The following is a 27,129-nucleotide window of genomic DNA, read 5'->3' on the forward strand; positions in this document are numbered from 1 at the left end:
AGTCACGTTTGACTTTGACGTAGATGTTCTGTGGAATCCCCAGGGAAGCCGTCTGCGGTTGGGGTTGTGTCTTTCTGGGAGGGGCATGTTCCGTTCCTAACTGTGATTTCCCTTCTCGGTGTGTCATTTTTATCTAATTTTTTTTACTTTTTTACAAACACATAATGAATTATCAGCCCCAGGGCTGCGGGTCTGGGCATGGTCCTTCACAGCCCTCCCCACAGCACATGCCCTCCCCGATTCGGTGCGTCCGTACGGCCAGAGTCTGCTCGCAGTTCCTCACGGGTGCCGTGACGGCGTGTGTCTCCCCCGTGTCCGTCCAGGCCCCGAGGTGGTGACCTTGTGGGGGAGACACGGGGCCTACGAGTCCCTCTCTCCGGAGCTCTAGTGAGGCCGCTCCAGGCCCTCAGGCCTCCACGTGCGTCTTCTGTCCAGGCTCTTCACCGGCTCGACCAGGAAGTGCTCCGTTTCTCTGGTTTTTCCCAAGGACGGGCTTCTGGTGTCCGCGATGGTTTTCCTGGTGACGTTCTGTGACGTCGGCTTCCGGCTTTCTCGGACTTCCTGCCTTCGACCTCCCTCGGGATCGTCATGTTCTGTGCGGTTCCTGAACAAGGCCGTTCTGGCCCACCTTGGTCTGCCGACGTGGCCTGCAACCCGCAGGCTTCCCACGCAGGGACGGGCCGTGTGTTTTCACGTTTGTTCGGCGTCAGCGAGCTCGCAGCTGGACTTGTCATTTCTACTTTGCCTGCTGCGGTGTTTAGGATTCTGTTTCCAGTTCCAAAACTCGTAGCTTCTGTGGACGTCTTTCTCTGACGGATTCCTGGTTGCTTCTGCTTTCGGCATGGAAATACTCCACGTCTGTCCCGGGAAGTGCGCTTAGACGTGAGCTGCGGCCAGGACGGCCTCGGGGGGAGGGGCCTGTCTGCGTGGAGACCGAGCCCGCTCGCAGCTGGTCTGACGGTGTTTCCGTGTTGGCGTTTCCGCCCTCGTCAGGGCTGGAGCGAGCAGGGCTGAGCTCCCGTTTGTGTCGTGGGGCCCGAGTGTGCACAATGCAGGCTTTCTGTCCTGTGTCCCCGTGGCGTGGGACCTGCATCCCGTCGGTGCTGTTCCCACATGCAGAGCACCACGTTTGCGCTCGTCCAAGACGAAAGAGCCGTCGGCACGCGGAGGAGGGCCAGGACCTCCGTCCGTGCTGGGGGGCGTCGGCAGGAGGCCGGCCTCGTGGATGGAGACGCGCGGCCCAAGCCGGGCACGGAGGGGGACGGCCCACCATCTCCGTGCACAGATCTGACCGCGCACTCGTAGCCACAGCACCTGAAACGGAGCGTGACCCAACAGGACGTTGATGACCCCGTCGGTAAGATCCTCACGTGAGAGGGCGGGCTCATCGTCCAAGACGCTGGTCGTGGGGAACGCGACACAACATGCCCGTGACTGCCCGTGGTGAGGACCGTGGGAAACGGGTACGACGGGGTGGTCGGCCCGTGCTCCAGCAGAGGGTGCCGAGCTCTGCAGGCGCAGGTCCCCAGTGGTCCCGTGGAGGTCGAGCCCCAGGGCTGGGGTGTGCGTACGTGCGCTCTTGGGCTCCATTACGGCCCAGGGTCGACCTGGATGAATGGGACCAGGGCCCTGAAACGAGGGAGCCGGGAGCCCCCAGCCCTGGCCTCCGAGTGAGGACACTGCGCAGAGACGTCGTCCGTGAACGGGGAAGAGGCCTGACCCACGCGCCCCGACCACAGACGTCCGGCGTGCGGAAGCGTCAGAAAGAACGTCCGTCGTCGTGGCCTTGGTGCGACAGAACCGCCCAGCCCGTGCCGGTTCGTCACCGCAGCCTGAACAGAGACACGTGGCCGGTGGCAAGCAGCGTCGCAGCCGTGGGGGCCCGAGGCCCGTGGGTGCAGCTGGAACGCGAAACGCCGCGGTGCTGTGGAAGCCACGTGAGCAGGTTCTCCGAGAACCACGGAACGGTCACGTAACCCGGTAAGTCCAGAGTTGGGTCGGCAACTGCACGCACACACAGACGCACCCGGAAAATCACCGCACACGGGGACCCTCACAGATCCTGACACGGGCACGTTCACAGGGTGTCCGTCGGGGTCGCGGACAGCGGACCGCACCGGGCGCCCATCCACAGGGGAACAGGCAGACACACGTGGTCCACCCACACAGACGCATATTACTTGGCCGTGAAGACGAGCAGAGTGCTGAGACCTGCTGCCTCCACGAGGGACCCCAAGGACACGAAAAATCCAGCACAGAGCAAGCCAGGCACACAGGAAGTGGACAGTGTGCCAGGACCTGGGGCAGGGAATCAGGTCTCTTGAGGTGATGAGAACGTTCTGGAACCGGACCGTGGTAATGCCTGCGAAACACCGTACGTGTCTTAAGTGTGTCTGAATTCTACTTTCGTGGGGTGAAGATGCCGACGGCATGTTACGCACGTTTTGCCACAATAAAGAAGCATCCACTGTCTCATTCTGTTCATGAACGATTCCAGGGAACTCGCCTCCCCCACCGTGACCGAGGTCCCGCGGCAGCCTGCGCACGAGAGGGGTGGCCTGGAAAAGGGCAGAGTCTGGGCAGGTCGGAAGAGTGTGTCGTCTGGACTCTGCCTAGTTTCCAGGGAACACATACGTCCCAGCTCCTCAGGTCACGCACGGGAACCACGGGCTGTGTGTCACAGACGAGTCACACCTCAAGGACGCTCCGGAACGGAAGAAAGATGGACTGTGAGAAACGCACGCGTGAGAAGCTGTTCAACAAAATCACGGGGGACGTGACGCCGCGATGACCTACACGCGCACACGTGGGAGGACGGCTGAACCGGCCACGTGTGGAAACTGAGTGCCGGTGAGGTCACGTGAGAACCGGTGCCCTCGAGCACCGCGGGCCGGAGACGTGGACAGACAGCCACTCCGGAGAGCAGCTCCGCAGCTTCGTACAAAATCAGCCACCAACAGTTCAAGTCTGCGCGTTTGCTCTGAGACAGGCAGACGTGCGCACGAGTCTTGCACGCGCACACACAACAGCAGCTCTACTCACAAAACACAACAGATACAACAAAGCGTCTCCCACTGGGAAACACGTAAGTCACAGAGCGTGCACACACGGGCCACCGTCTGGTACTCGGTGCCTCTGCTGGGGAGAACAGTACAATTATTCGGTGCCAAAGACAGCAGACACCGAGGACAGTGCACTGCACGGTTCTCGTCACGTGACATTCCTGCACAGGCAAAACCGCAACACCGGACCACGTGTGTGTGTGACACGGCCGGGAAGGCAGGGATGGGACCGGCTGCAAGGACCGTCTCGCAGCCGCGATGGGGCTCCCTGCCTGACGAGGTGGCGCATGGGCGCATGGGCCAGGATTTAGCACGTTGGACTCGTCACACTGGGAATCTTGCTGTACGAACACTCTACGTCCATAACCAGAACAAGAAGGGGTGGGTCGTTCTGGAAGCGAGGAGGGAATGACGGAACGGGAAAAACCACCAGAGAGTGACACACGTGAGAGCAGGAACCGTGAGATGAGAAAAGAAAGCCGTAACCCACGGAGCGGACGGAAGCTCATCCGAGAGACAACGAAAATCCATCTCCATGGGGAACAGACAAGGAAGGAAGCAGAAGTAAATAACCCCACAAACGAAGGCCACACACCCAGATCTGGTACAGGTTTTGAAAACGATACGAGAAGAGGAAAGATGTTCAAGCAATAAATGTGTAAGTTATACAAACAACCGTTTGAGAACATGAATTGGTGAAAATTTACTGAACAAATTAAAATCCCAAGCAGAGCCAACACCGAGGGATGTCCACGCCGGAAGGAGTAAAACTTTCTGCGCAGAGAGCCGTGCACCGCGGCCGGGGGAGAACAGCAACGCACACAGGAACTATGCACACATCTCACGGAACAACCTTCGCTGAAATTCCACCATAATGTGTCCACACATCGACAGAAATGGGGACCAGATGGCCCTGGATGCCCTTTCTCGCGCATCTGACCGCCAGACTGCAGGCACGAGACCGCGTTCGCAGCTCGGGCAGATGACGAGTCAGTCCGGCCATCATCCGTACGCTGACCCTGAGGGTTGAGACGGCACAGCCCTTACGGAGGGGAACGTGGGACCACGAGACAGTATCCCAGGTGTGTGTGTCCTGTCACCCACTAACCCTGCCTACGCAACCTTCCCGAGACACAGGAACGGGATGTGAAAGGATGCGCACATCCGATGTTTGCTGCACTGTCCCCTGAGGGTCCCGCGGACACTCCCTGTGCCCCCACGAGGAACCGGCGGCCCCTCCCTATTTCTGCACGTCCCCACGATGGACCGACGGCCCCTCCCTGCGTCCGTCCGCAGGTCCCCACGACGGGCCGGCGGCCTCCCTGTGCGGAGGGTGAATGCAGACACGGCTCTCCCCACAGCGGAGTGCTGCGCCTCTGCAGGAAGGAAGGGGCACGAACCACAAAGCCCTGGCTGTGCTCAGAGCACAGGGAATCCTGCCAGTGCCCACGCAAACACGTTCGTGTTTTAATTTCGGCGGCACAGACGTGTGAGGGAACTACGGGAGTCACCGTAGCTCCCTGAGTCCGTCTGCGACGAACAAGAAGCATAAAAAGCCCGAGTTCTTTGTGAAGGACCCGGCACCGTGCGTGTTATCTGGCTCAGGCAGACAGCACGGTGCGTGGCTCTGTGTGCCCGGCTCCCACCACTCACGCCACCGTAAGAAAGTAAGTCGGCGCTGCAAGTTCTCTCCGGGCTGCGCAATGTGCCGCGTCACCCTGGGTCTCCTGGACGCTTCAGTGAAAATGGGAAAATCTGCTTCTTACCACCAAAACCAGCTTCTTCCCCAGCCAAGGGGCCAAGCGATCTCAGCTCTGGTAAAGCCCACCGTCTCGGAGGGACGTTCTCACAGGTAACTGACGCTGCAGCCGGACATCGGGCAGTTTGCTGGCCGAGTTCTGGAAGAGACATGACAGGGCGCGTGCGGGATCCGTGGGAACGTGAAGGACCACAGAGGAACGCTGACCGCGGGAACCCTGCTGCTGGCACGGGGCGAGGAGCCGTGCGTGTGGAGCCAGAGAAGTCAGCGAGAGCCAATGATCGACACAGACGAGGCTGTGAGGGAAAGTCAGGTGCGTCCCAGAGCACGTGACTCCAGAAACAAGCTTCACGGAAGGGAACTCTCTGAGACATTTCACAACATTGAAAGCACAAAGGGCACAAGGTTGGAAGTGAGCCAGACTCAGGAGCAGGACCAGAGCCAGGCACAGAAGAGGGGCTCACGTTACCATACACCAGGCGATGCAGGGACGAGCCCCACTCAAGCATCATTTGCTAATGTTTTACAAAGAAGTGCAACACCAGCCTTTAGAATTTCTAACGTTTTAACTGACAGGGCAACAAAAATTGGTCTGTTTTTTTCCATGTCCCCATGCATTTATAAGAAATGATAGGAAAGTTTCTAATGTCTTGACAAACATGTTTTAAAAGTTCCAGAACACTTGTGACTTCCCCCCGGATAACACAGACCTGCATAGCTTCGGCTTGCATGGTCAGTAGCGTTTACAGTCCATGCTATGGTACAAAGCGAGGACCACGTGGACAGACACGGCATGAGCGCCACGATACCATGTTCGCTGCGAAAATACCCACGTGCAGGACAGCGTGCTACTTTCTACCTCAGCACAGCATGAAATTACTTATGTATGTACATTTCCATATTATGTGCGCATTTCGTAACATATGTTTATGTCCATACGTTTGCTCGTACTGAAAAACAAAACAGTAAACCAAAACTGTGACCACCATTCCTTCTGGGCAGAGGAAAAGAACACGGGGAAACAGGCACAGAATGTGTACTTCTCTGAATATAAATGATTTGGGGGTTTGGCCTTGGAACCATGCATGTTTTTGCACACTTCTAAAACAACACTTAAAAGAAACTTTACGAGCCTAATTCACAAAGGAAGAAAACATTTCTGAACTCATGCTCGGAGACAAGTATTACTCTAACATCAAAAGCAGACAAAGGAGTCACAAAACTGCAATCAGTGCTTTTTATGAATGTGAACGGAGCAAAAATCGTCAACAAAATCCGAGCAAACAGAATCCAAGAACGTAGAAAAACGACTATGCACCTGGGCCACAGGGGACGTATTCCAGGAATGCAAGGTTGGTTTAGTGCTGGGAAGACCAGCTGTATCGCAGCTGTATCGCAGAATACACTGTATCAGCAGAAAGAAACACCAAAGCCATCCGCGCAGATGCAGAAAAAGCTGGGACCAATCCAACACCCTTTCCAAATAAACACTCAGCACACAAGCAATGGAAAGAAACGTCCTCAGCCTGACAAAGGGGCTGTGAAAAGCTCACAGCGACAGCACGTTTCGTGGTGGAGGAGCGGATACTTTCCCCATAACAGTGGCAGTGACACAGGAGACCCCACACTCCTTCTCCCCAGAGCCGCGCGGGAGGCCTCCCACAGCAGGCAGACATGGGGACGGAACAGCAGACGCACACACTGGGAAGGAAGAAGCCCACCGATTCCTGCTTGTCGGTTCCTACTCTATGGAACGTTCACGGATCCTCCAAACGGCGTCACAAGACATATGTGAGTTCACGAGGACACGGGACACGAGAGGAACACACAACAGTCAACTGCATTTTTACACACTTGCAATGAACAACCTGAACATCACGTTTAGGAAACAATCCCAGGGTAAACCACCCAAAAGAATAAAAGCTCTGAACCCATTCAACAAAAGGCGTGCAAAGCACACTTAAAACCACAGAGTGCTTCTGAAAGGAAAAGGGTAATTACAGGGAGAGAAGCTTCTGGACGTGGATGAGAAGACGGAACATGAAGATGGCGCGGTCTGCGAACTGATGTACAGACCAACATGACCCGTATCAGGGGAGCTGCTGGCCTCTCTGCAGAAACCAACGAGCTGACCCTAGAAATCACACGGCGTGACAAGGAGCCCCAGGGAGCCCCGGCAATCCTGAGCAAGAACGAATCGGAGGAGCTACACTTCCCTGTCTGAAAACCTACTACCAAGCAACGGTGATGAAGACGGTATTGTCTTGGCTGAAAAATGGAAATTCGGGTCTATGCAATGAACTGAGAATCCAGCGATAAACCCTCATTTCACGATCAACTCATTTCCCATGAGGGAGACCAGTCCATGTGGAAAGACACATCCTCTCCAGACATGGTGCCAGGACGCCTTGATCTGCACACGGAGAAGACGAAGTTGTGCCCCAACGTTGCTCCTGACAAACGCCAACTTGAAACAAACCCAAGACACACGCGTAAGAGGTGGAACTAGACAACCCGCCGGAAAAGAAAGAATAAATCTTCATGACCTTAGATTTGGTGAGGATTTCTCCAACAGGACACCAAAAGCACAAGAAACAAATGTAAAAGCAGATAAAAGGAAGCATGTCACGATGAAAACCTAAATGCCACCCAAACGTGTACAATGACACAGCCATGGGGAGGAAATATGTGTGCACCACGCATCTGATCACAGACTTGCGTCTATGACACACAAAGCATTCTTAGAGTTCAACAACGGCACGACAACCGAGAAATGGGCAAAGGATGCGAACAGACACGTGTGCAGAGATGTACAAACGGCCAACACGCACGGGAAGAGATGCACACGATCGTCAGTCGGCAAGAGAACCACACGTCAATCCCAGAATGAGAGAGCAGCGCACACACACCAGGGTCAGCGTCTCGCATCCCAGAAGAGGACAGCACGCAACCTCTTTCACTGCCGGTGGGCACGGAAATGGTGCGGGTGTTTGGAGACGTGGTCATGGTCCCACAAGCAGCTGCACAGCATTTCCGCCTGACCCCGCACGACCACTCCCGGCTGCGCACCCAAGAGAAAGGTCATGTGGGCACAAGACACCTCTGGGTGCATGTTCTCAGCAGCCAGAACAACAGAAACATCCGCGAACGGCTGGCTGGATAAACATCGGACGTCAGAGAAAAGAAGGAGGTGCAGACGCGTGCGAACATGGGAGCGCGTTCTGAACAGACGCTCCACACAAGGAGTCCCACTTGGGAAACTGTGTGTACGAGATGTGCAAAACGGGCCGATGCACAGAGACAGGAAGCAGGGCAGTGGCTTCCTACGGAGCAGCATGGAGGGAGGCAGGCAGCCGTGTCAGAGGGAAGACTGTGTCCTAAAACAAAGCATGGGGACGACTGCACAGCTCTGAGGACGTGAACACCACTGAGTGCTGCGCCGGGGAGGCTCCGTGGATTAAGCCGCTGCCTTCGGCTCAGGTCATGATCTCAGGGTCCTGGGATCGAGCCCCGCATCGGGCTCTCTGCTCCTCAGGGAGCCTGCTTCCTCCTCTCTCTCTGCCTGCCTCTCTGCCTACTTGTGATCTCTCTCTCTGTCAAATAAATAAATAAAATCTTAAAAAAAAAATAAATAAATAAAAGGCTGGCCCGTGTGGTGCGTGAACTGTGTCTCACTGACGGCGAGACAGATGGAAAGGCAAACCCCAAACAAGGGAAGCAAAAGGTACACGAAGCTATTTAGCAGCTAGAGGAGAATGTTCCGGCGCGGCGCATGCACCGGGCTACCCGTCGGCCCCGGAGGAGAACATTCCCGCGCCGCGCACGCACCAGGCTACCCGGCTGCCAAAAAGGAGGACGTTCCTGCACCGCGCACGCACCCGGCGACCGGGGGGCCCCAAAGGAGAACATTTTCCCCCCGTGCACGCACCAGGCGACCTGGTGGCCGGAGACGACGGCGTTCCAGAGCCACCTACGCACCAGGCTACCCGGTGGCCACAGAGAACGTTCTCATGCTGCACAAAACGCAGAGCGCTGGCTTCCGGATCACCGAGACGAACCCCACGACACAAGGGCATGGGAGAGGGACAGGGAAAGAGAAAGCAGGAGGCCGGCCACACAGAAGTGAACAAGGAACACGCTCAGACCCTGGGGAACACTGCACGCTGAGCTGACAACCACCTTCTCCTGCAGCGCGACCACCATGGGCCCCGCGGACAGGCCAAGTCACAAGCCAGGAGGCGCCCAGGTGCAGTTGACGGCCACTCGGAGAGCACGATGGGCTGGGCCACCAGGAACCCTCACTGCTGCCTCGAGCTCGCCGCTGTGCTGCCACGGAGCCAATCTGGGCTCTGCGACTGGGGAGGGTGAGGCGTCCCCTGTTCCTGCAAGCGCACTGCGGTGGCGGCGGGCATCGAGAGGCGGGTCCGGAACACAGCACTCGTGGGGGGACGCCTGAGTAACTGGGGAGGACGCCCTGGCGGGACGGCGCACGGACACTGCCCGGGCAATGTCCCACATGCATGCATCAACACGGACATTCCAGGGACACGCCGTCCGGACAGGAACGCAGTGTGACACATGGCGGCTGAGCTGAGAGTCACACACCGCACAGAGCACACACGGACCGTGGCCGCGCGCTCACGCACTCCGGAGGAACGGCAGCTCGCACAGCACAGGCACGGGGCCACGTGGGGGCACGGAAGGCCTGCGCTCAGCCTCCGGGGACGCTCCCGGGAAGACACAGGCATTCACCCTCGCTGGCCCAGACCGTGACCCGGGCCGTACGTCCTTTGGGGTGGAGGACCAACGTTCCCAGCATCCCGACTTGCGCCTCGGAGCGGAAGCAGGTAGGGACCAGAGCAGCCCAGCTGCACCACGTGGGGCCCACCTTGGCCACTCGGCCCATGTCCTCCATGGTGGCTCTCTCGTGGGGGAACTGCGCGAAGGTGCATTCGATCTTGGCAATGACGGCATCTATGTTCACCGTGTCCTTGGGACGGCCTCTAGGAAAGTAGAACGTGGGAATGTTTCGGCTCGTGGCGGGCGGCAGGGGCTCCTCCTTCTTCGTCTGAACCTAGGACGGAAAGCAGACGGCACCGGCGTGAGAACCTGTAAGCCCCCCGTGTCTTCGCACTCACGCACAGTAGCAGTGACCCGCTGGAAAGTAACTGCAGCGCACCACATCGGACCCGAATTGGGACACGCGACCGCAGACGATGCTTGCAGGGGTTCACACAGCCCACAAGCGGGCACCACGTCCACCGTGGGCCCCATGCCGCCGAGCCTCCTCCAGGCCTGCCTTGGGTGTGACCCCTCAGGACAGGGACTGGGGACGCCCAGACTGACGGACGGGCTGGCACACGGGCTTGTGGAGAACCTGCCCGACCTCCGGGGGGTCAGGACCAGCCAGACGGCCACTAACGGGCATGAGTGGTGCCGGAACGGCTGAGCTCACGTGTGCTGCGTACACAGGGGGTCACCCGTGCCCACGGTGCCCGTCCTGGAGCGGGACACGCCCACCACGCCAACCTGTGGGCGCCTCGCAGACAGAACCTGGCCCACAGCCATGTCCTCGCCACAGAGAGGACAGCACACAAGCCACAGCTTACGGTCCCCCTGCTCCCTGGTCGCAGTCCATGATGGTCCCTGTGCTCCCCGGTAACGGCCCAGCACACAGTCCGGTCCCCGTACTCCCTGGTCACAGTCCACAACAGTCCCTGTGCTCCCTGGTCACGACCCAGCACACAGTCCGGTCCCCATGCTCCCCGGTCACAGTCCACGATGGTCCCCGTGCTCCCCGGTCATGACCCAGCACACAGTCCAGTCCCCGTGCACCCAGGTCGTAGTCCATGACGGTCCCCGTGCTCCCCGGTCACGGCCCAGCACACAGTCCCTGTGCTCCCCGGTCACAGTCCACGACGGTCCCCGTGCTCCCCGGTCATGACCCAGCACACAGTCCCTGTGCTCCCCGGTCACACCTCCGAGACAGTCTTCTGTTATCCTCAGTCACACACCAGGGTCGGTCCCCGCTGTCCTGGGTCACACGTCAGGACGGACCTGTACCCCCTCAGTCACACGTCAGGGACAGTCCTGTGTCTTCCTCAGTCACACGTCAGGGACAGTCCTGTGTCTTCTCCAGTCACACGTCAGGTCCGTCATCAGACCATTCCCTGCACTTGCCAGGGCTCAGAGCCCCCCCAGACTGACGCACGTCTGCACGAGACGCAGCCTCTGTTCAGCCACCACGGGAGCCGACTCTGTTGGTGTCCAGTGTCCAGCCTCCAGGGCCGCCGACCCCCGTAGGGAGAGCAAGTGTGTGCAGCGCTGCACGGAGAGACGCAGACCAGGGGGAGCTCAGTGCAGCGGGTGGGGGAGGGGGGAGGGAAGGGGAGACAAGGCAGGAAGGGGGGAGGGGAGGAGGGAAAGGGACAGAGGGAGGGGAGGGAAGGGGAGTTGAGGGAGGGGGGAGGAGAGAGGAGGGAGGGAGCGGGGTGGGGAGGGGCCACAAACGCAGGCTCGATGGACGAGGGAGCCTGGGGGCCACGGGTGTCCGTCTCCGTCTCCCCTGTGCAAACACCATCTCCGCGGCGGCACCGTCTCCCCGTCGGCGGGAGCCTTCCGTCCGCAGTCGCCACCCTCCCCTTCCAAAACCCTGGCGCAGGAGAAGGGTTCCTGCTCAGGAGGGCGGAGAACCACGGCACCCGGGAAGGGGCGGGTGTGTTGGGTTCTGGCACACACCCGTCACTGCCTGCCTCGGGGCCTTTGCACACACCATCCCTGACCCCACCACACAGCACGTCACCAAACACCCCACTCGGATCCCGCCGGCCACAGAATCCACTCACCCCCGTCCCGCGGCGCCTCCCCGGAGGGGTCACAGGAGGTCAAGAGGTCACCCTGAGCAGAGAACACCCCTCCCCATGCCTTCCCCCATCCGCACACAGAGCGTCAATGCTCCAGGCAGAACCCCGCGCCCCTGCCCTTCCTCCGTCCGACCTGCGGCCTCTTCACCGGCGTCCTCAGGGCTCACCAGGCTCCAGTCTGCCGCTGCCCCCAAGCAGAGGGAGCGAGGCTGCCCGCAGGCGAGCACAGAGCAGGCCCCCTCCATAGGGGCTGCCCAAGCGCACGTGCACAGCCGGTTTCCCACAGGCAGCCCTGCCCTTTGTTTCGGGCGGCTGCACCCTCGAGAACACCGGTCACAGGATGCGGCATTTGGCTGCGTCGCCCTGAGTCCTTCCAAACCTGGAGCCTGCCTGTCTCCTGGGAGGGGAGGGACCTGAGAGCCGAGCCGAGGGACCTGAGAGCAAGCACGGGTCTGCCCTCGCCACAGCGCGAGGCCGACGGCACCACGATGTGGGAACCTCAGCAGTCTAGTCCGGCAGCTGAGAGTCGGTGAGCTCTGTCTCCGTGCAGGGTCCGATCCCAGGTGCCCAGACCAGCCCTTCTGCTCAGAGTCCCTCCAAGCACCCCACAGAGGGCCTGATGGACATTTAAGAGCACCCATGCCCCGCCCCACCAGGAGAGGAAGGCACCCTCGGGCCACAGACACCCAGAAGGGAAACCCGGTGAAGCCAGTGGCGTCCGTGCGGCGGAAACGACCACCTCTTCGCGGCCCTGCCGATGAGCTCAGGGGTCTGGACGCAACATGCAGGGTCCTGGAAGGGGGCTGCCCCCTGAGCGGAGGTCCCAGAGAGCTGCCGCTCCCATGAGAAGAATCGGCCAGAAATAAGTGCCCACTGACGCCTGACCCCAAGGAACGAAAACGATGGGCTTCCCACGTCCTGCTGCACCCAGGAGCGGGGGCCACGGGGGCCACGAGGCAGAACGTGCCCTGAGAATGCCAGGCCACGGCAGACCCTCACTCGGTTCCGCACACCACGTTACGGCATCCCGGAGCGGGGACGCTCCAGGGCTCCGTCCGGCTCGGGATCTGACCCTCTTCTGCAAGGCGCCGTGTATCACACGCCGTGTCTTGTCTCAGTATGCGAAGCGGCTGTTCCCTGTTCAACGGGGCGGCAAGACAGGGACTCAGTCTCTGGGTGCTGTCCTCGGCTCCCCACACCGGACAGCAGCCCAGGAGAGCCGCGTCTCAACCATGTTGCAGGACGTGAGCTGGAACGACCCTCGGCCGAGGCAGACAGCGATGCCCCACCGGACAGTTTCTGGAGGGACACCCACCGCTCACCCGACAGTCGCGTGCGCGGACGCTACCCTGGACTGCTGCTGGAGCTCGGACCCTACCCCTGTCCGATATAAACCCCGAACCCCGAGCAAGGACGAGACTGACTGTTTTCCGCCTTCCGAGCCTCCCAGACACTGTCCGCTCTTCCCCGACAGCCGTGGTGTTCAGTCACGTCGGCCGTCACTTTCTCCGGCTTGCGGCTCACTCCTGTGAGAAGCCGAGGTCCCTGCAGGCTGCTCCCGGGGGACCCTCCCCGGGTGCTTGCACGTAGCCTGCCTGTATCAGTCTGGATAACCCCAAAACCTGTACCGAAAGCCGTACCGGTGCACCAGACTGGTGCGGCCTGGAAGGAGGAAGATGTGCCCCGGGAAACCATCGTCATCTCAGGACCCGTAAAACTGCCCCAAGTCCCACGGAAAAGGAGCAACGCCCAGTCCGAACGCGCACGTCCACACGCAAATAAGGCGCCAGGAGGGACAGAGCAGAACCGAACCCACCAAGGCTTCGATGCCGGCGCGACCAGACCCAGGACCCACACGCTTGCCAGGGCTCGGATCGCAGAAGCGGGAAGCTTGAAGATGGAAGACTGAGTGGACGGAACACGGGCCCCAGCAACACGGCAGAGATTCACAGACAACACCCGCTGGGGGACGGCGGGGGGGGGACGGAGCACAGCTGAGGACAGGTGTGGGGAAGCGGGGGGACGGGAGGCAGAGGTCAGAAGGCCGCCCAGAGCGGGGCAGGGGGGCAGGGGGTCGTGGGCGCGTGCAGAGGCGCACCCTGAGTCCTGGGCTCCCCGTGCTCCCCACGCAGCGCTGGCAGAGGGAATCTTGCGCAGGCACCGGAGAACGGAACCGCCGGACACCAGACACCACCAGCACATCCTCCAAAACGGCCGGGATGAAACACAGCGCAATGGGGTCCTCTTCAGCGTGGCAAGGAATCAGACGGCGGGCACGTTCTGGAGAGGCAACCCCGCACCGGCCAGGGCGGCCCCGGGGCAGGGCCGTGCAACCTGCAGCTCGGCCGCGGGAGGTCGACCGCTGGGAGGTGGTCCCTGCGACCAGAACAAATGCAAAACACAGTGAAAAGTGAGCTGTCGGCGGACCCCGGTTTGCGGACTCGCAGGGTCTCGATCCGTCGAACCTCGCAAATGGGCTCGCAGACATGCGGGGTCTCCGTCTCTGCACACGGGTTCACGGACTTGCGGGGTCTCTGCACACAGGAATTTGCGGACACGTGGGGTCTCTGTCAGCACACACGGGTTTGCGGACCGTGCCTGCCCGCACGCATGGGTTCGTGGAGACATAAAGTCTCCATCCGCGCACACGGATTTGCAGACACGCCGGTCTCCGTCCGCACACGGGTTCGTGGACACGTAGAGCCTCCATCTGCCAGCATGGGTTCGCGGACACACCGGTCTCTGTCTGCACGCAAGGGTTCACAGACACGCAGAGTCTCTCCACGTGCACAGGTTCGCGGTCATGCAGTCTCTGCACACACAGGTTCACGGAGATGCAGGGGACGGGTGCAGGAGCAAAGCTCACCCGCGTGCAACTTCGGAGTGACCGGGGAGAAAGCACCGCAAGGGCTGGGGCGGGGGAGGGCGTACATGGACCAATCGCGTAAACCAGGAGCAAGCACGTTGCTCGGCTTCGTTTCAAAGCCCCGTGGGCAGCCGAGCATGAAGAGCGGACGCACCGCGGCGATTCCGGAGTTCGACGGTGAGGACTGACAGACAGCCGTCCCGCCAAGGTGAGCAGGCGACAGGTCCAGTGTGACTGTCGGGAAGGGAACACGGCAACAGGGCGGGGGCAGGAGACACACAAGCAACTCAGCCGACAGACACGGTGCCCGTGGGCTACACGCTCCGGTCACAGAGCCGACAGCACGGGAACAAGAAGACCGGATGGATTTGTAAGACATGCGTGTGAGACATTCGAGCACACACTGGAAGGGTTTTAAACCATGGACTTAGGGGCCAGCTGTGGCCCTCACAAGGGTCGTGTGTGGCTGCAGGGCAGTCCACATGGCCCAGTGATGACCTGCAGATCCGCACCACGGAAGCCCCCAGGAGCTGGAAAGCCCACGGCACCTCAGCACCCATGACCTGGGCTGGGCTGGGGTGTGCACAGAGCCTCGGCGCCCAGACCGGGGCCGGAGCCTGCAGGCTTAGCCCCCCGGGCAGAAACGCTGCTGGGGACAGATGACGTGCAGCAAAGAGAGAGGCTGAGCTTCCCCTCCCCGGGCGCAGATGACAAGTGGACCGCACAATGAGACACAAAACAGCCTGGTGTGGACAGGGAAGATTTACGGGTTTAATCTCCCGGACATAAATAGCCCGTGGCCCGAGCACAGCTGCAGGACACGCATTCTTGTCCGGCACACGGGGCGCCGCTGGGAGCCGGCCACCTCCCGGTCCGCAGAGCAGGCCTCAGCAGATTCCACAGGAAACGCAGGGGCCGTTCCCTGACCTCCAGGAGATGAGGTCCGATATCTGTTAGGAACGCGACGGCAACAAAGACACGTGCGTGTGCGAGAATTCCACAGCGGGGCTCAGGGCTCAGAGTCGAGGCCTGGGCACCCGGCTTTCAGGGCACCGCGCCTTCAGTCCTCCTGGCTGCGCGGTGAGTGCAAGCCTTGGGCGGCATGCAGCCCAGCGCTCCCTGATAAAGATGACACCTCCCCACGGAGAGCTATTTCTGGAGACAGCTCTGACTCCTCATAAGGCCACAAGGCAAGAGGACGCCGCCGGCCGCCCAGCACACGCACAGCGGGGCCATCCTGTTCCCACGGGGCCCGACACAAGGTCCCGCTGAAGCCACTGCTGCCCCCCAGGGTGGGCGCCTGCAGAAGCAATCCAGACTGTGTCTCTGCTGGCGTTCCTCCTCGGAGCACGGGGCTCCGGTGGTCACCGGTCACAGTCACAGGTCCCACCCTCAGCTGGGACGTCGAAAGTAACCCTCGCCCAGAGCACCGGCACAAGACACACATTAGAAGCCAGCAGTCGGGACAAGAGCAGGCCAGGCAGAGGCACCCCGGGCACGGGCGGCTCAGCTCACAGGACCCCAGGGCTAGCCCTGACCTGAGACACAGACGCGTGGTGTTGCCTGGGACAGGACTGGGGAGCCGGTGGGGAATTCCCAGTGAGCCTGCACACACTTGTGGCCAGTTCAGGAGCGCCCTGCAGGCCACGAGACAGCCTGCACGCACTGAGACGCCGTGGCCAGGAGAGGAGGGCCCTGCAGGCCACGAACTCTCTGCTTCCGTGGACCACTTCCCGCCACATGACCGAGGCCCACCACTGAGACCTGCAGAGGACATACTGGACACACACAGGAGTCCTGGGACCAGAGTCTAACACAGAGGAGCCGAAATGACGACACGACAAAACGACGACTCGACCGCTGCCTAGGTCCACGTCCACGCAGGTTCGTGCAGATGCCCTTTCCCATCAGAAGGTTCTGGGGTCCACGTGTCAGGTGCGCACGGGGCCGGACAGCAAACTCGGCGGACATGGAGCCAGGCGGAGCTGGCCAGGCAGTGCGTGAGGACGAGGCCTGTGTCCAATGCGCACCGGCTCCCAGGACATCCGTTCAGCTCCGCGCCCGCAGGCAGAGTGGGCACGGACGGTCTGGTCTCCGCAAAGCCCACAAGTCGGGGCTGGAAACGTGGAGGACGTCGTGCCAGCACCCCGCGCTGGCCAGGAAGTACCATGAACAGGACACAGCGTCCACAGCCTCACAGACATGGGGTGGGGTCGCATCAACCTCCTGGGACCCTGAGAGTGTGTGTCGAGGGTGCGACCCCTCCCGGGCCCCACGATCCCCTTCAGACTAAGGCCCTGCTCAGTGTCCAGCACGGCCTGAGCCAAGGCCAGGCTGTCTCCAGAAGAGGTCAGCGCACGGCCCAGGAGAGGCACCTGGAGATGGCGTCACTGCGGTCCACCCGTGACCGTTCTGAGGGCCTGTCCGTCCACTCAGAGGACCCCCCAGGGAGGCTGGACAGGGTGGGGGGTACAGGACCGGGGCAGAGACACCGCGCAGGACAGGGGGCCCGCAGCACCCTCCAGAGTAGCATGCTGGAGTGAGGGGAGGGAGATTCGGCACCAGGGAAAGGGGAGGCGAGGGTCCCTGCTGAGACGGGGGCAGGCAGTCGTGCAGCCGAGCTTCGGGGGTCCCTGTGCCCCTCCGCCCCGGAGCCCCTGGAGCCCCTGGGAGGGCAGGCAGGCGTGTCCGTGCGGTGGGGAGCACTGTGAGCCCGTGGCCCGCAGACCCGCGGCCGCGATCCGGACACTCCTCTGACCCCGAGTACGGGGGACACGCACAGCTGCTGGACAGCCGCATCCGTGGCACATTCGACACCAACTGCCCCTCAAACCCCAACTGTCTCCACCCCCACTCCTCCCGGATCTCATTCCCATCCCCTCCCCCATCGCCGATCTCATTTCCCATCCCCTCCCCCATCCCTGGAGCCCCTGTAGCTCCTAATCCCATCCCCCAACCCTCCAGCTCCCACACCCCATCCCCCATCTCTTCCCTAATGTCCTTTCTTCTCTCGTCCTCACCCCCCCCTGCCCATCCCTCCCCGAATCTCATTCCTGTCCACATCCTACACCTGCTCACGGGTCCCTGACTCTCCCTCCCTCCCACCCCCGACAGGTGCCCAGGCTCCATCCCGCCCCCCCTGTCTCGTTTCCCTCCCACAGCCTCCACCTCCTTCCCACACCCCATCCCCCATGCCTTCCCCAACCCCATCTCCTGCATCCCTCCCCCAGCCTCCTGTCCCTGCAGCCACCATACAGGACCCCCCCATCTCCCTCCTAGTCCTCAGGGTCCCCACCACGCTCATGGCCCCAGGCCACCACCGACATGTGCTGACCTGCCCAGGGCCCTGTCCAGATCCACACTCAGAGGCCCTGGGCGGAGTAAGGCAGGACCTACCCCCTCCTCCCCCAACGCGCCCCTGCAAGAAGCCCCGTCTGAACCACCCACACACCTTGGAGAACAGTCACGGGACCCCAGACACACGCTCATGCCCGCAGAACACCGCTGAAATCCATCTCCTGGAACATGAAACACTTTCCCGCTAAAGGAATTCATAGAATTTCTCTCCCCAACAGTGGTGCTGCCGAAACGGGGTCATCCTAAAACAATCAGACTTTCCAGGACCGGTTCTGCCAGGAGCCAGGCCCCCTGAGAGCAAGTCACCGTGACTTTAGGAGCATCTGCCAATCCCGCAAACACCCTAGGAACCACCTCGGAGAAACCGCCCAACATCCATCTTCCTGCTGGGTGAGAGGACAGCGGCCCGTGGCTGATTCCACGTTCACTGTCTCAGAGACCCCAAACACACGTTCCGCAGGAACAAGGAACAAACGTTCAGCACAAACCACCTGAACACAGAACTTCCAAAGCTGAAGACGCAGCCAGACACACACTCAGAAGGTGTGTGAACTCCAACATGGGAACCTAAAGAAACTCCAGGTACAGAATCAGCAAAAGCAGGTCTTTTTCCCACCCCCAAACCAGCCCTGTTTGATTCCGTGTGATTTTTTGTCCTTAGGCCGTACCAGGGCGCTAACTTCTCACTAGCAGGGAAAACCAAGTGTTTCAAGTGGCAAGTGTCAGTGACCCAGATGTAAGGCACGTAGGGAGCAAGCCAGTGAGTGCCGGTGCAGCCTCCAGCCCTGCGGTCCTGGCCCCCGCGTCCAGCACCCCATCCAGTCCCCTGTCCCCATCCATTCCCCTGTCCTGTCTCCTCTGTCCTCGTCCTGTCTCCCCCGTCCCCATCCAGTGCCCCGTCCTGTATCCCTCATCCCCATCCTGTCCTCAGTCCTGTCTCCCCCGTCCTCGTCCTGTGTCCCCCGTCCCCATCCTGTCCTCAGTCCTATCTCCCCCGGCCTCGTCCTGTCTCCCCCGTCCCCATCCTGTCCCCCGTCCTGTCTCCCCCGTCCCCATCCCGTCCCCGGCCCCGTCTCCCCTGGCCCCGGGGCACCAGGCACTGAGGCACTACACGGCGGCAGGCAGAGGGTGAGAGGTCACGCAGAAACCTCGAGTTACACAATGACTCGGGACCTCACGGGAAGTCTCAAGCCTCTTCAATTACGTGTCCCCTCAAAGCACCTGACAAGATACACAGAGACGTAAGGCCAGGCTGGACGTTCCCAGCTCAGGAGAATCCCAGCAAAGTTCACAGGCAGGCCAATCCGTTGCTAAAAGCCACTCAGGCGTCCCCGGTCGCGGCTCCGTTCTGCGCGAACCTCCGCACGGCACGTCTCAGACCGCGGCCGCGAGGGCAGGGACCCTGGCCGCGTGCACCGGCGTGGGGAAAGCTTCCCGCTGCGCACGAGCGTCCAAGCCCCCCAGTGTTTGCGACTGAGGCTGAACCACCAGCCAACGCTAAACCCTGTCAGCTCCGCGCTGGAGAGAGCCGCAGCGCCGGCCGCCACGCTCCAGCTTCCCGACTGCGTGCGGTTCTGCCACTGGAACCCCAGGAAGGGAAGCTGGGGACTCCGTCTACGGAAGGGTTTCCCGAACACCCCACACGGGCCACCTGGCTCTCCAGAGCCACGACACAGCCGTTCCGGGGGACACATGCGGGGGCCCAGAAGTACCAGCAGACCCCCCATCCATCCGGGGGGTGACGACCTGGGGGTACCAGCAGCCGCTCCCCAGTGCAGGCCTGAGAGGGAGCTCAGGTGAGGCACACACGAGACGCACACAGCACACCTGCCCCACCTGCAGCTGCTGGAAGGCCTTGAGCCTCTTCTTAAAGCGGGACGGCAGCACAAAGTCACAGCCGCGGGCCAGGGAGGCCAGCTCCTGCCTCAGGTCAGGGTCCTGGCGCAGGGACAGGTCCCGGAGCCGCATGTCGGCTCGCATGGGCCGCCGGGGGCCGGGCCAGGCACCACGCTCGCGCTCTCGCTCTGACTCTCGGGGCTGGGCTGGGCCGGGGCCGGCGGGCTCGGGGTGGCGGCTGTGCCCGGCAGGACAGTCTGGGTGGCCGGGCTCAGCGCGCTCCATGCGTGGCCGGCCAGGCGCTCTGGGGGCCGGCCCTGGGCCGCTTGCATTCCACAGGCTGAGGAGGGCACATGGCTGCCGGGTGGGGGAGGCGGCCACTCCTCCCCGCCAGGCCCTGGCTGTGCAGGAGGCAGCCGCTGTGGCCGGAGCTGTTCCGGCGGAGGAGTCCCGGACACAGCTCCCCACTCAGTGACCCCGTCTTGCGTCTCAGTCCGGAGGGACAGGCACGTCAACAGGTCTGCAAGGAGACATCTGGGGACAGCGCCTCTAGCTCTGCGGGTGGGGGACAGGGGCGTGCTCCAGAGAAGTGAAGGGATCTGAGCAACTGCCTGCGAGTCCGTCAGCAGAGGCGGGGAGGGACGGGAGGAGGCGCTGGGCACAGAAGGGAAGTCTGTCCTGGACACAAGAGAACCTGTCACGGAGCTCTCGCCAGATCCCCGCTGGTCCCCACCAGCCCAGATGCAGCCAAAGCAGCTGCTTCCTCCCTGAAACCGTGCCAAAAACAAAGGGGTCTGCGAGCACCAGCCGCCCTCCCGGCGCTGAAGACCAGACACAATAAAGCACACAAAGTCCTCGAATGCTTTCTTGTCACAGCGGCGGGTGGCGGAGTATTCGGGGTTTCGGGGTTTTCCTGCCATTCTGCACAAGGTGGAGAACACGGATCGGGTAACTCAGCTCCCACAGAATGTAAGCAACAAGGTGAAATGTCATCGGTCAGATGAGTGAGATACAATGTAACGTCCGCTGCGCACGGGCAGAAAGTAACCACACAGGGCACAGGATGTTGCAGAAGACAGGTAAGGAAGGCCAACGAGCAGAGCGCCAGGCTGTGCAGATGCCGTACGTAAGTGCCCCGTGGGTAACGCGGACCGGACCCGTGGGTAACGCGGACCGGACCCGTGGGTAACGCGGACCGGACTGCAGTGACTGGTCCTGCAGAGCACACGGGGAGGCTCCAAGCATGGGCTCGGGGCTTGAATGAGGATGAGCTAACCCTCCCAGGCGCCTGCCCGTCCCTTCCACCACAAGGAAAGACGTCCTGGGCAAGCAGCGACTCCACCTGGGCCCACTTTGGGTGTGGCTGGCACAAAGCCAAGGCACGAAAGTCCTGCCTTGTGAGCCCAAGACGCTCTCAGGACGCTTATCCCAGAAGCAACACAGACATTAGCAAACACAGCGGCCAAGCAGAGCAGAACCTCACTGGCCAGACATCACCCCAGGCGAACCCCCGCTCGCAGGACACACGGGGCCATGAAGACAGTGGGCGAACAGCGATCCACCCGCATCCACCACCCCAAGAAAAGACGTGTAGATGCACCCGTCGCTGGAGCACGAAGTTTTGTTCTCGGTTGAAAGGGCACCAGAACAGCCGAGCAAGGACACACGCACAGCCCAGAGAGCGGACGCCCGCACCGCCAGAGGGAAGACCCCCGCACGGCCCACGGAGGATGCAGCGGCACAGCCTGGAGCGAGCGCATACGTACAGCCCGGAGCGTCTCATCCTCGCGACGGAGCTCTGTGCACCCTACATCTTCATGGAGCCCCTCCGCACCCCTACTTCTTGTGAAACATCTTCAAAGCAGGTGCACACAGGTTAGACATAAAGACTTTTTACAACTCAATAATAACAGAATAACCCAACTGTAAAAGCAGGGAAAACATCTGAACACTCGCATCACGATGACCAAAGACAAGGTGAGGAAAAAAAGCCTCTGTTTGACCAGAAGTGCCCTGAGCACTTGACGGACATCAGACTTCACAGCCGAAGTTGTACTTCCCGGCGCTGACAGTGGGTGAGCGCATCCCGTCCCCTACAGCATCGGCAGAGCCGTGTGAAGTCCCAGGGTTAACACGCAGCTCCTCTCGCAGCCCAGGGGCAGAAGGTGCTCCGACCCACGGTGGCCCATTACGAGATCACGGGTGTCATTCTAATTCTAATCTACGTACGCAGCAAATCGCCTTCCTCTCAGACCTGCTGCGAGGGTCGGTCAACGTGGCGGAAGGTTACAGGGATAGGGACCTCTGCAGGGGAACGAGGAGGAGGGGGACCGTGAGTCTGAACTAGCCGCTGGACAAGGTTACTGGGAGACTGACCACTGTGGGCGAAGGTAGGACGGGGGCTTCGGAGGCCATGCCCTGCATTGGCAAGTCTGGTCCCCGGCCGCCTGGGACCCTTCTTCCCCTGGGCATCATCACTGGGGTCGCAAGTCCGTGCAGAGGCAGGGCCTGCCCACTCAATCTGGTTCCCTTGGAGAACTTCCTTAGAAGCACTGTGAGGGTTTTCTGCGGCTGGGATCATGGACAACAGCGCCACGGAGGCCCTGCGGTCCAGCCCTCTGCCTTCCCTCACGGAGATGGAAGGGGACGTTCCGAGGGCCTGTGCGTGTAACACGTTTGCCACAAGCTTCATGTCTCGCGTGTGTGGAGATCACCCCTGGGGCGGGGCACGGAACTCGGCAACCGGACCCTTGGTGAGTGTGGGCTCCCTGTGCCGCCTCGTTCCCTTAGCCGGAAATCACTCGGAGCAGGGGTGAAAAGGAGTGGCTCGGGGCTCGCGGCAGCCCTTCCGCGTGTGTGGACCGCAGAAAAGATGCCGACCCCAGGGAAGAGGACAAGGGGTGGGCGGAGGGGCAGACCATCGCAGGCAGAGTCCCCACTGAGCGTGGAGCCCAAGGAGGGGCTGGCGGTCCCGACACTGAGACGGTGACCCGAGCTGAAACCAGCAGCTCGAGGCTTCACCGACGGCGCCTCCCGGCTGCCCCACGACGGTGAGCATCGTGATCACACTCCAGCCCCACCGTGCACACCTGCAGCAGCCGGCCTTCTGCAGTCAGACCTCCAGCCGGCACAGCGTCCTCGGCCCAGAGCACTGCGTCCTGCCCGATCCCACAGGCACACACCGACCCGGCACCTCAGCCGGCATTCAGCGGTCAGGCCGCTGCAGCCTGCGCACAAGACAGGACAGCTGATGTCCACTGCAAACCTCCCTGCCTGGCCCCCCCTTCCTCCCCACGAAAGTCAGTGCGTTCCCCAAGTCGCAGACTCCCGTCCTGCACCATCTCCCTCCCACTTGGGGGGAAGGATCTCTCTGTGCTGCGGACGCTGTAGGGACTTCCTTCCCACGCGGCACGCCACGGGCCCGCTTTCCAGAAATGCGTCCTTTCAAGGCATCCCAGTCGCCCTCGTCCAGCAGTGCTGACCTGCCAACATCGGCTGTCCTGGGAGGTTTTACACAAGGTCACGGGGTCACAGATGCAAGAATTCACCTGCACAAGGGGCTGGGCCTCAGCGCTGACCCCTTTACTCCATCAAGGCCGCTCGCCGCAGGAGACCTGGGCCGTCCCGGGGAGAACAGATGCCGTCCTGGGGAGGGAAACCACCGTCCCTACAGAACGAACCGTCCACGTGCTGGCCCCGCACAGACCCGGCAGCCTCGGTTACTCGGGAGATTCCGGCGATACTCCCCAGCAGGAAGATTCTGCGGCAGCGGGAGAGGGAGTGAGCCAGAGCCCAGGGCTGGTCCGCGGGCTCTGCAGGGGCCCACGCACGGTCTTGTGGGGTTCCCTACAGGGGCTAGGCCAGGTGGGTCTCCAGCCTGACCGCTGGGCCTACTTGGCACTCCCCGTGGAGGCTTACTTTCTGGAACGTCGTCGGGACCGCGGGAACAGGCCAGGAAAGCACGGGTCAGAGACCAGAGCCAAGCGAGCGCGCCCGCAAAGCGGCAGCTGGCCGTCTGCCCGTGGCGGCTGCTGCACGGCGGTGGGAAGCTATCAGGTAAGGGGCACCAGCACAGCGGTCGCTGACCCGACGGGAGCTGCAGCGGAAACACGGGAACGGGGCGACCACGTTCCGCAGGAAGGCCAAGGCAGCCAGCGAGGGGTTCGCGCAGGAACGCGGGACGCACCCGCCGCCATCACGCCGGAGCCAACCCGTGACTCTGAAGGCACACAGCGGACGCCAACCTCTTTTCGGCACCGGCCGCGTGGCGGGAACTGCCGCAGACGCTTTCAGGAGAAAAGCAGGCAGCGGGGTAAGACCTCAGGCTCGCTCCTTAGGCTGGGAAGGAACCGTGGAGAAGCGGGCCCGGAAACCAGACCGCGGGCAGCCTGCCGCGGAACCCCGCCATCCCGACCCGACGGCCCGACCGGCCTGGCGCTCTGGCAGTGACACGAGGCTTCCGCACGCAGGACCCGCTTGGGGGGAAACCGCGCAAACCTGACTGTTTGCACGTGGGGCGCTCCCGCAGCAGCGAGCCCCGGGTCGGAACGCGGCCGAGGTCACAACGGGAAGGGAACTTACTACTCGCGTCCCTGCGGATCGGCGAGGCCCTCGCACGGGAGGCGCGGTCCGGGGCCCCGCGGCGGCTCCCAGCGGGAGCGCGGCGGACGCGGGGGCCGGGCTGGGCGCCCCCGGGCTGTCGAAGCGCGCGGGCTTGCAGGCGGGGGCCGCGGCGGCCAGCGGGGGCCCGGGCGGCCCGGCGTCCGCCGCGCCCGCCTCGGTCCTCGCGGGCGTCTTGATCCTGCGCAGGCAGTCCCGGAGCGTCGCCTGCGTGCCCGCCTCGCTGAGCCAGCACAGGAACAGCTCGTCCACCTTCATCTTGAGCACCGGCTGCAGCACTTTGCCGGGCGGCATCTCCGAGGCGCGGACCCTCCGGCCCCGGGGGCCCCTTCGTCCCGCGGGCCGGCCTCACGCCCGAAACCCAAGTGTGCCCGAGTGGACGTCGGCGGAGCCGAAGAGGGCCGCCGGCGGGGTCACGGGCCTGAGGTCTCCGGGAGGCGGGTCCGGAGCCGGGGTCCCGGGGTGGCTGTGGGGGCTGGTGTCCCGGCCTGGAGTCCAGGCTCCTGGGAGGTCGCGGGCTTGCGGCCTGCAGCGCCGAGTCCTGCGGGCCAGGGTGGGGGGCGCGCTGGACCCGGGGCCTGGGTCCCAGCGTCTCGGGGACGCAGGGTCGCAAACCTGGGGTCTGGGTCTCTAGGAGCCGGGGTCGCGGGCCTGGACCCGGGTCGCGGGGGGCGGGGTCGCGCTGCGGAGCCCGCGGTGCTGGCGTTCCGGGGTCGGGGAGGTGGCGGGTCCGGGTCCCGGGGTACGGGGCGGGGACGTGTCGGGTCCGGAGGGGCCCGAGGTCGTGGGGTCCGCGGGAGCAGGCGGCGGCCCGGCCCAGCCCGGCGAGGGGCGAGAGGCGACGGGCGCGGGCGGGGGTCCTCCCTGCGGCGGCGCCGGCGTCCGGGCAGGTGCGCGGAGCCCCGGGCCCGGCGGAGGCGGACGGGCAGGGGCGCAGCTGGGCCGCGCCGCTCTGGGCAGCTTCAAACGGGCGCGCCGGCCGCCGTCCCAAACAGGGTCGCCGACGTCCTGCGTCACCGCGACGCGTGACGTCATCACGGCGGCCACGGGCGCCACCCGCCGCCGCGCACGCGTCCCTGGCTCCGGACGCCGCGGCCTGAGGGGGCGGGGCCTTTGGTGCAACCAGAAAGGGAGCGTTTAGGGGCTCGGGGAGCACAGCACGCGGTGGCGGCCATCCGCGCCCCCAGGTCTTCCTGCTGCGGCGCTGTACGGTGCAGCGCGCACTCGCGAGCTGACCTGACGGCCGCGGTGGCGGGAGCATGCGCAGTGCGTGCCTGCCGGGAGCGAGCGGGAGGCCGGCCCTGGATGGGTGGTGGGCATGCGCACTGCGTTCCCAGGGAGAGCGAGCGAGCCGGAGGCCGGGCGCGGGGTGAGTGGCGGGCATGCGCAGTGCGTTCCCAGCGGGAGCGCGCCGGAGGCCCGTACTGGCGCGATGGCGGGCATGCGCAGGGCGTGCCCGCGAAGCACGAGGACGAATGCGCGCGGCGGGGGTCGGGAGCGAGCGCGGGGCCAGCGGGCGGGTGTCACAGGCACAGCGCAACGTGCGGTGGGCGCGGGCCGCGTGGCCGTGGACGTCGTCGACCGGCGGGCTCCGTGCGCGGGCCGCGTGCGCCTCGCTCCCACCCGGTCTTCGAAGTGAGCGCGCCGCGCGGACCGTCGCCCCCCCCCGTGTCGTGCCGGCGGGAGGGTCGTCGCCCCCCTGCGCGCCCCCGCACCGCCCCTGGCCCGGGTCCCGTGGTCCGCGTCCGCGAGCGCCCTGGGCCACGCCCGGGCGCGCTCTGTGTCTGCGGCTGCGGGTCCCCTGCGGGCTGCGGGCTGGGGGCGTCCGTCGGGTCTGGTCGAAGGCGTGTCCTCCCGCACGTGATCCTGCCACGACGAAGTCCGCACGCGGCCTGCCCGTCCGGCGCGCGATGCCCGACTCCGTGCGAGCCGCTCCACGCGGCGGAAGCGCGGCCGGACTCCCCGAGAGCGCGGCACCCTGTGCGCGGCCCCGAGAGCGCGTGTCCCCCTGTGCGCGGCCCCGAGAGCGTGTGTCCCCCTGTGCGCGGCCCCCACAGTGCACGGTGACTCTGTGTGCGCCCTGAGAACGCGTGTCACCATGTGCGCGGCCCCGAGAGCGCGTGTCCCCATGTGCGCGGCCCCGAAAGGGCGTGTCACGCTGTGCGTGGCCCCTACAGTGTGCGGTGACTCTGTGTATGGCCCCGAGAGCGCGTCACCTTGCGCGTGGCCCCGAGAGCGCGTGTCACTTTGCGCGCGGCCCCCAGAGCGCGTGTCACTGGCCTGGGCAGCTCGGTGCGGGCTTCCGGACCGCGTTCCCGGCTCGCGACCGCGCCAGGACACAGGGCCTCTGGACCTTGTCCCGCTGACCGCGCACCCGTGCCGGTGGGTCGGGCCGCTTCGCGGAGAAGGAAACGCGCACAGGCACCGCGCTCGGGCTGCCGCACGCAGGCATCTCGTGCAGGAACAGACCGGCCTTTCACCCGGGTCTTTGCACCAGCGGCCGCTCACCGCCCCTTGCGTCCCTTGCCCGCCGCCGTTTTGCCGAGGAAAGGGGGTTTTGAGCCCGAGCACAAGACGGCTTTATGCGTCCCGGGGCGTGCGGAGGCCCGAGCTGTGCCGCTGCCAAGCGGACAGAGAGAAGGTCCAGCACAGGAACACAAGGCGCCTTCAGTGTGGGCCGGCCCCGCGAAGATCCTGTCCTGCCAGGACAAAGACGCACTGTGCGACCCTGAGGCGCCCCGGAGCCAGCCCTGAGCCCTGCTCGGC

The 27,129-nt window shown here is 63.2% G+C and overlaps 1 protein-coding gene across 3 annotated transcripts in view; it reads right to left on the reverse strand.

Annotated features, from left to right (window-relative positions):
- LOC123935825 (serine/threonine-protein phosphatase 2A regulatory subunit B'' subunit beta-like) overlaps positions 1–24,786 on the reverse strand; it is a 38,635-nt gene extending 13,849 nt beyond the window's left edge. The window contains exons 1-2 of one of the 3 annotated variants that reach the window (XM_045996629.1): positions 24,325–24,786; positions 9,710–9,895 (exon numbers count right to left, since the gene is read on the reverse strand). In XM_045996629.1, the coding sequence (XP_045852585.1) occupies positions 9,710–9,895; positions 24,325–24,657 (519 nt within the window). In that variant the 5' untranslated portion in view covers positions 24,658–24,786. Of the gene's footprint in view, positions 1–9,709; positions 9,896–13,782; positions 14,451–19,743; positions 20,845–24,324 lie in introns of those variants that run through there. The other 2 variants (XM_045996631.1, XM_045996628.1) reach the window with 2 other exon arrangements.
- Between the last annotated feature and the right edge of the window lie 2,343 nt (positions 24,787–27,129).

This window comes from Meles meles, chromosome Y, assembly GCF_922984935.1.
Source record: "Meles meles chromosome Y, mMelMel3.1 paternal haplotype, whole genome shotgun sequence".
NCBI classification, from domain to species: domain Eukaryota; kingdom Metazoa; phylum Chordata; class Mammalia; order Carnivora; family Mustelidae; genus Meles; species Meles meles.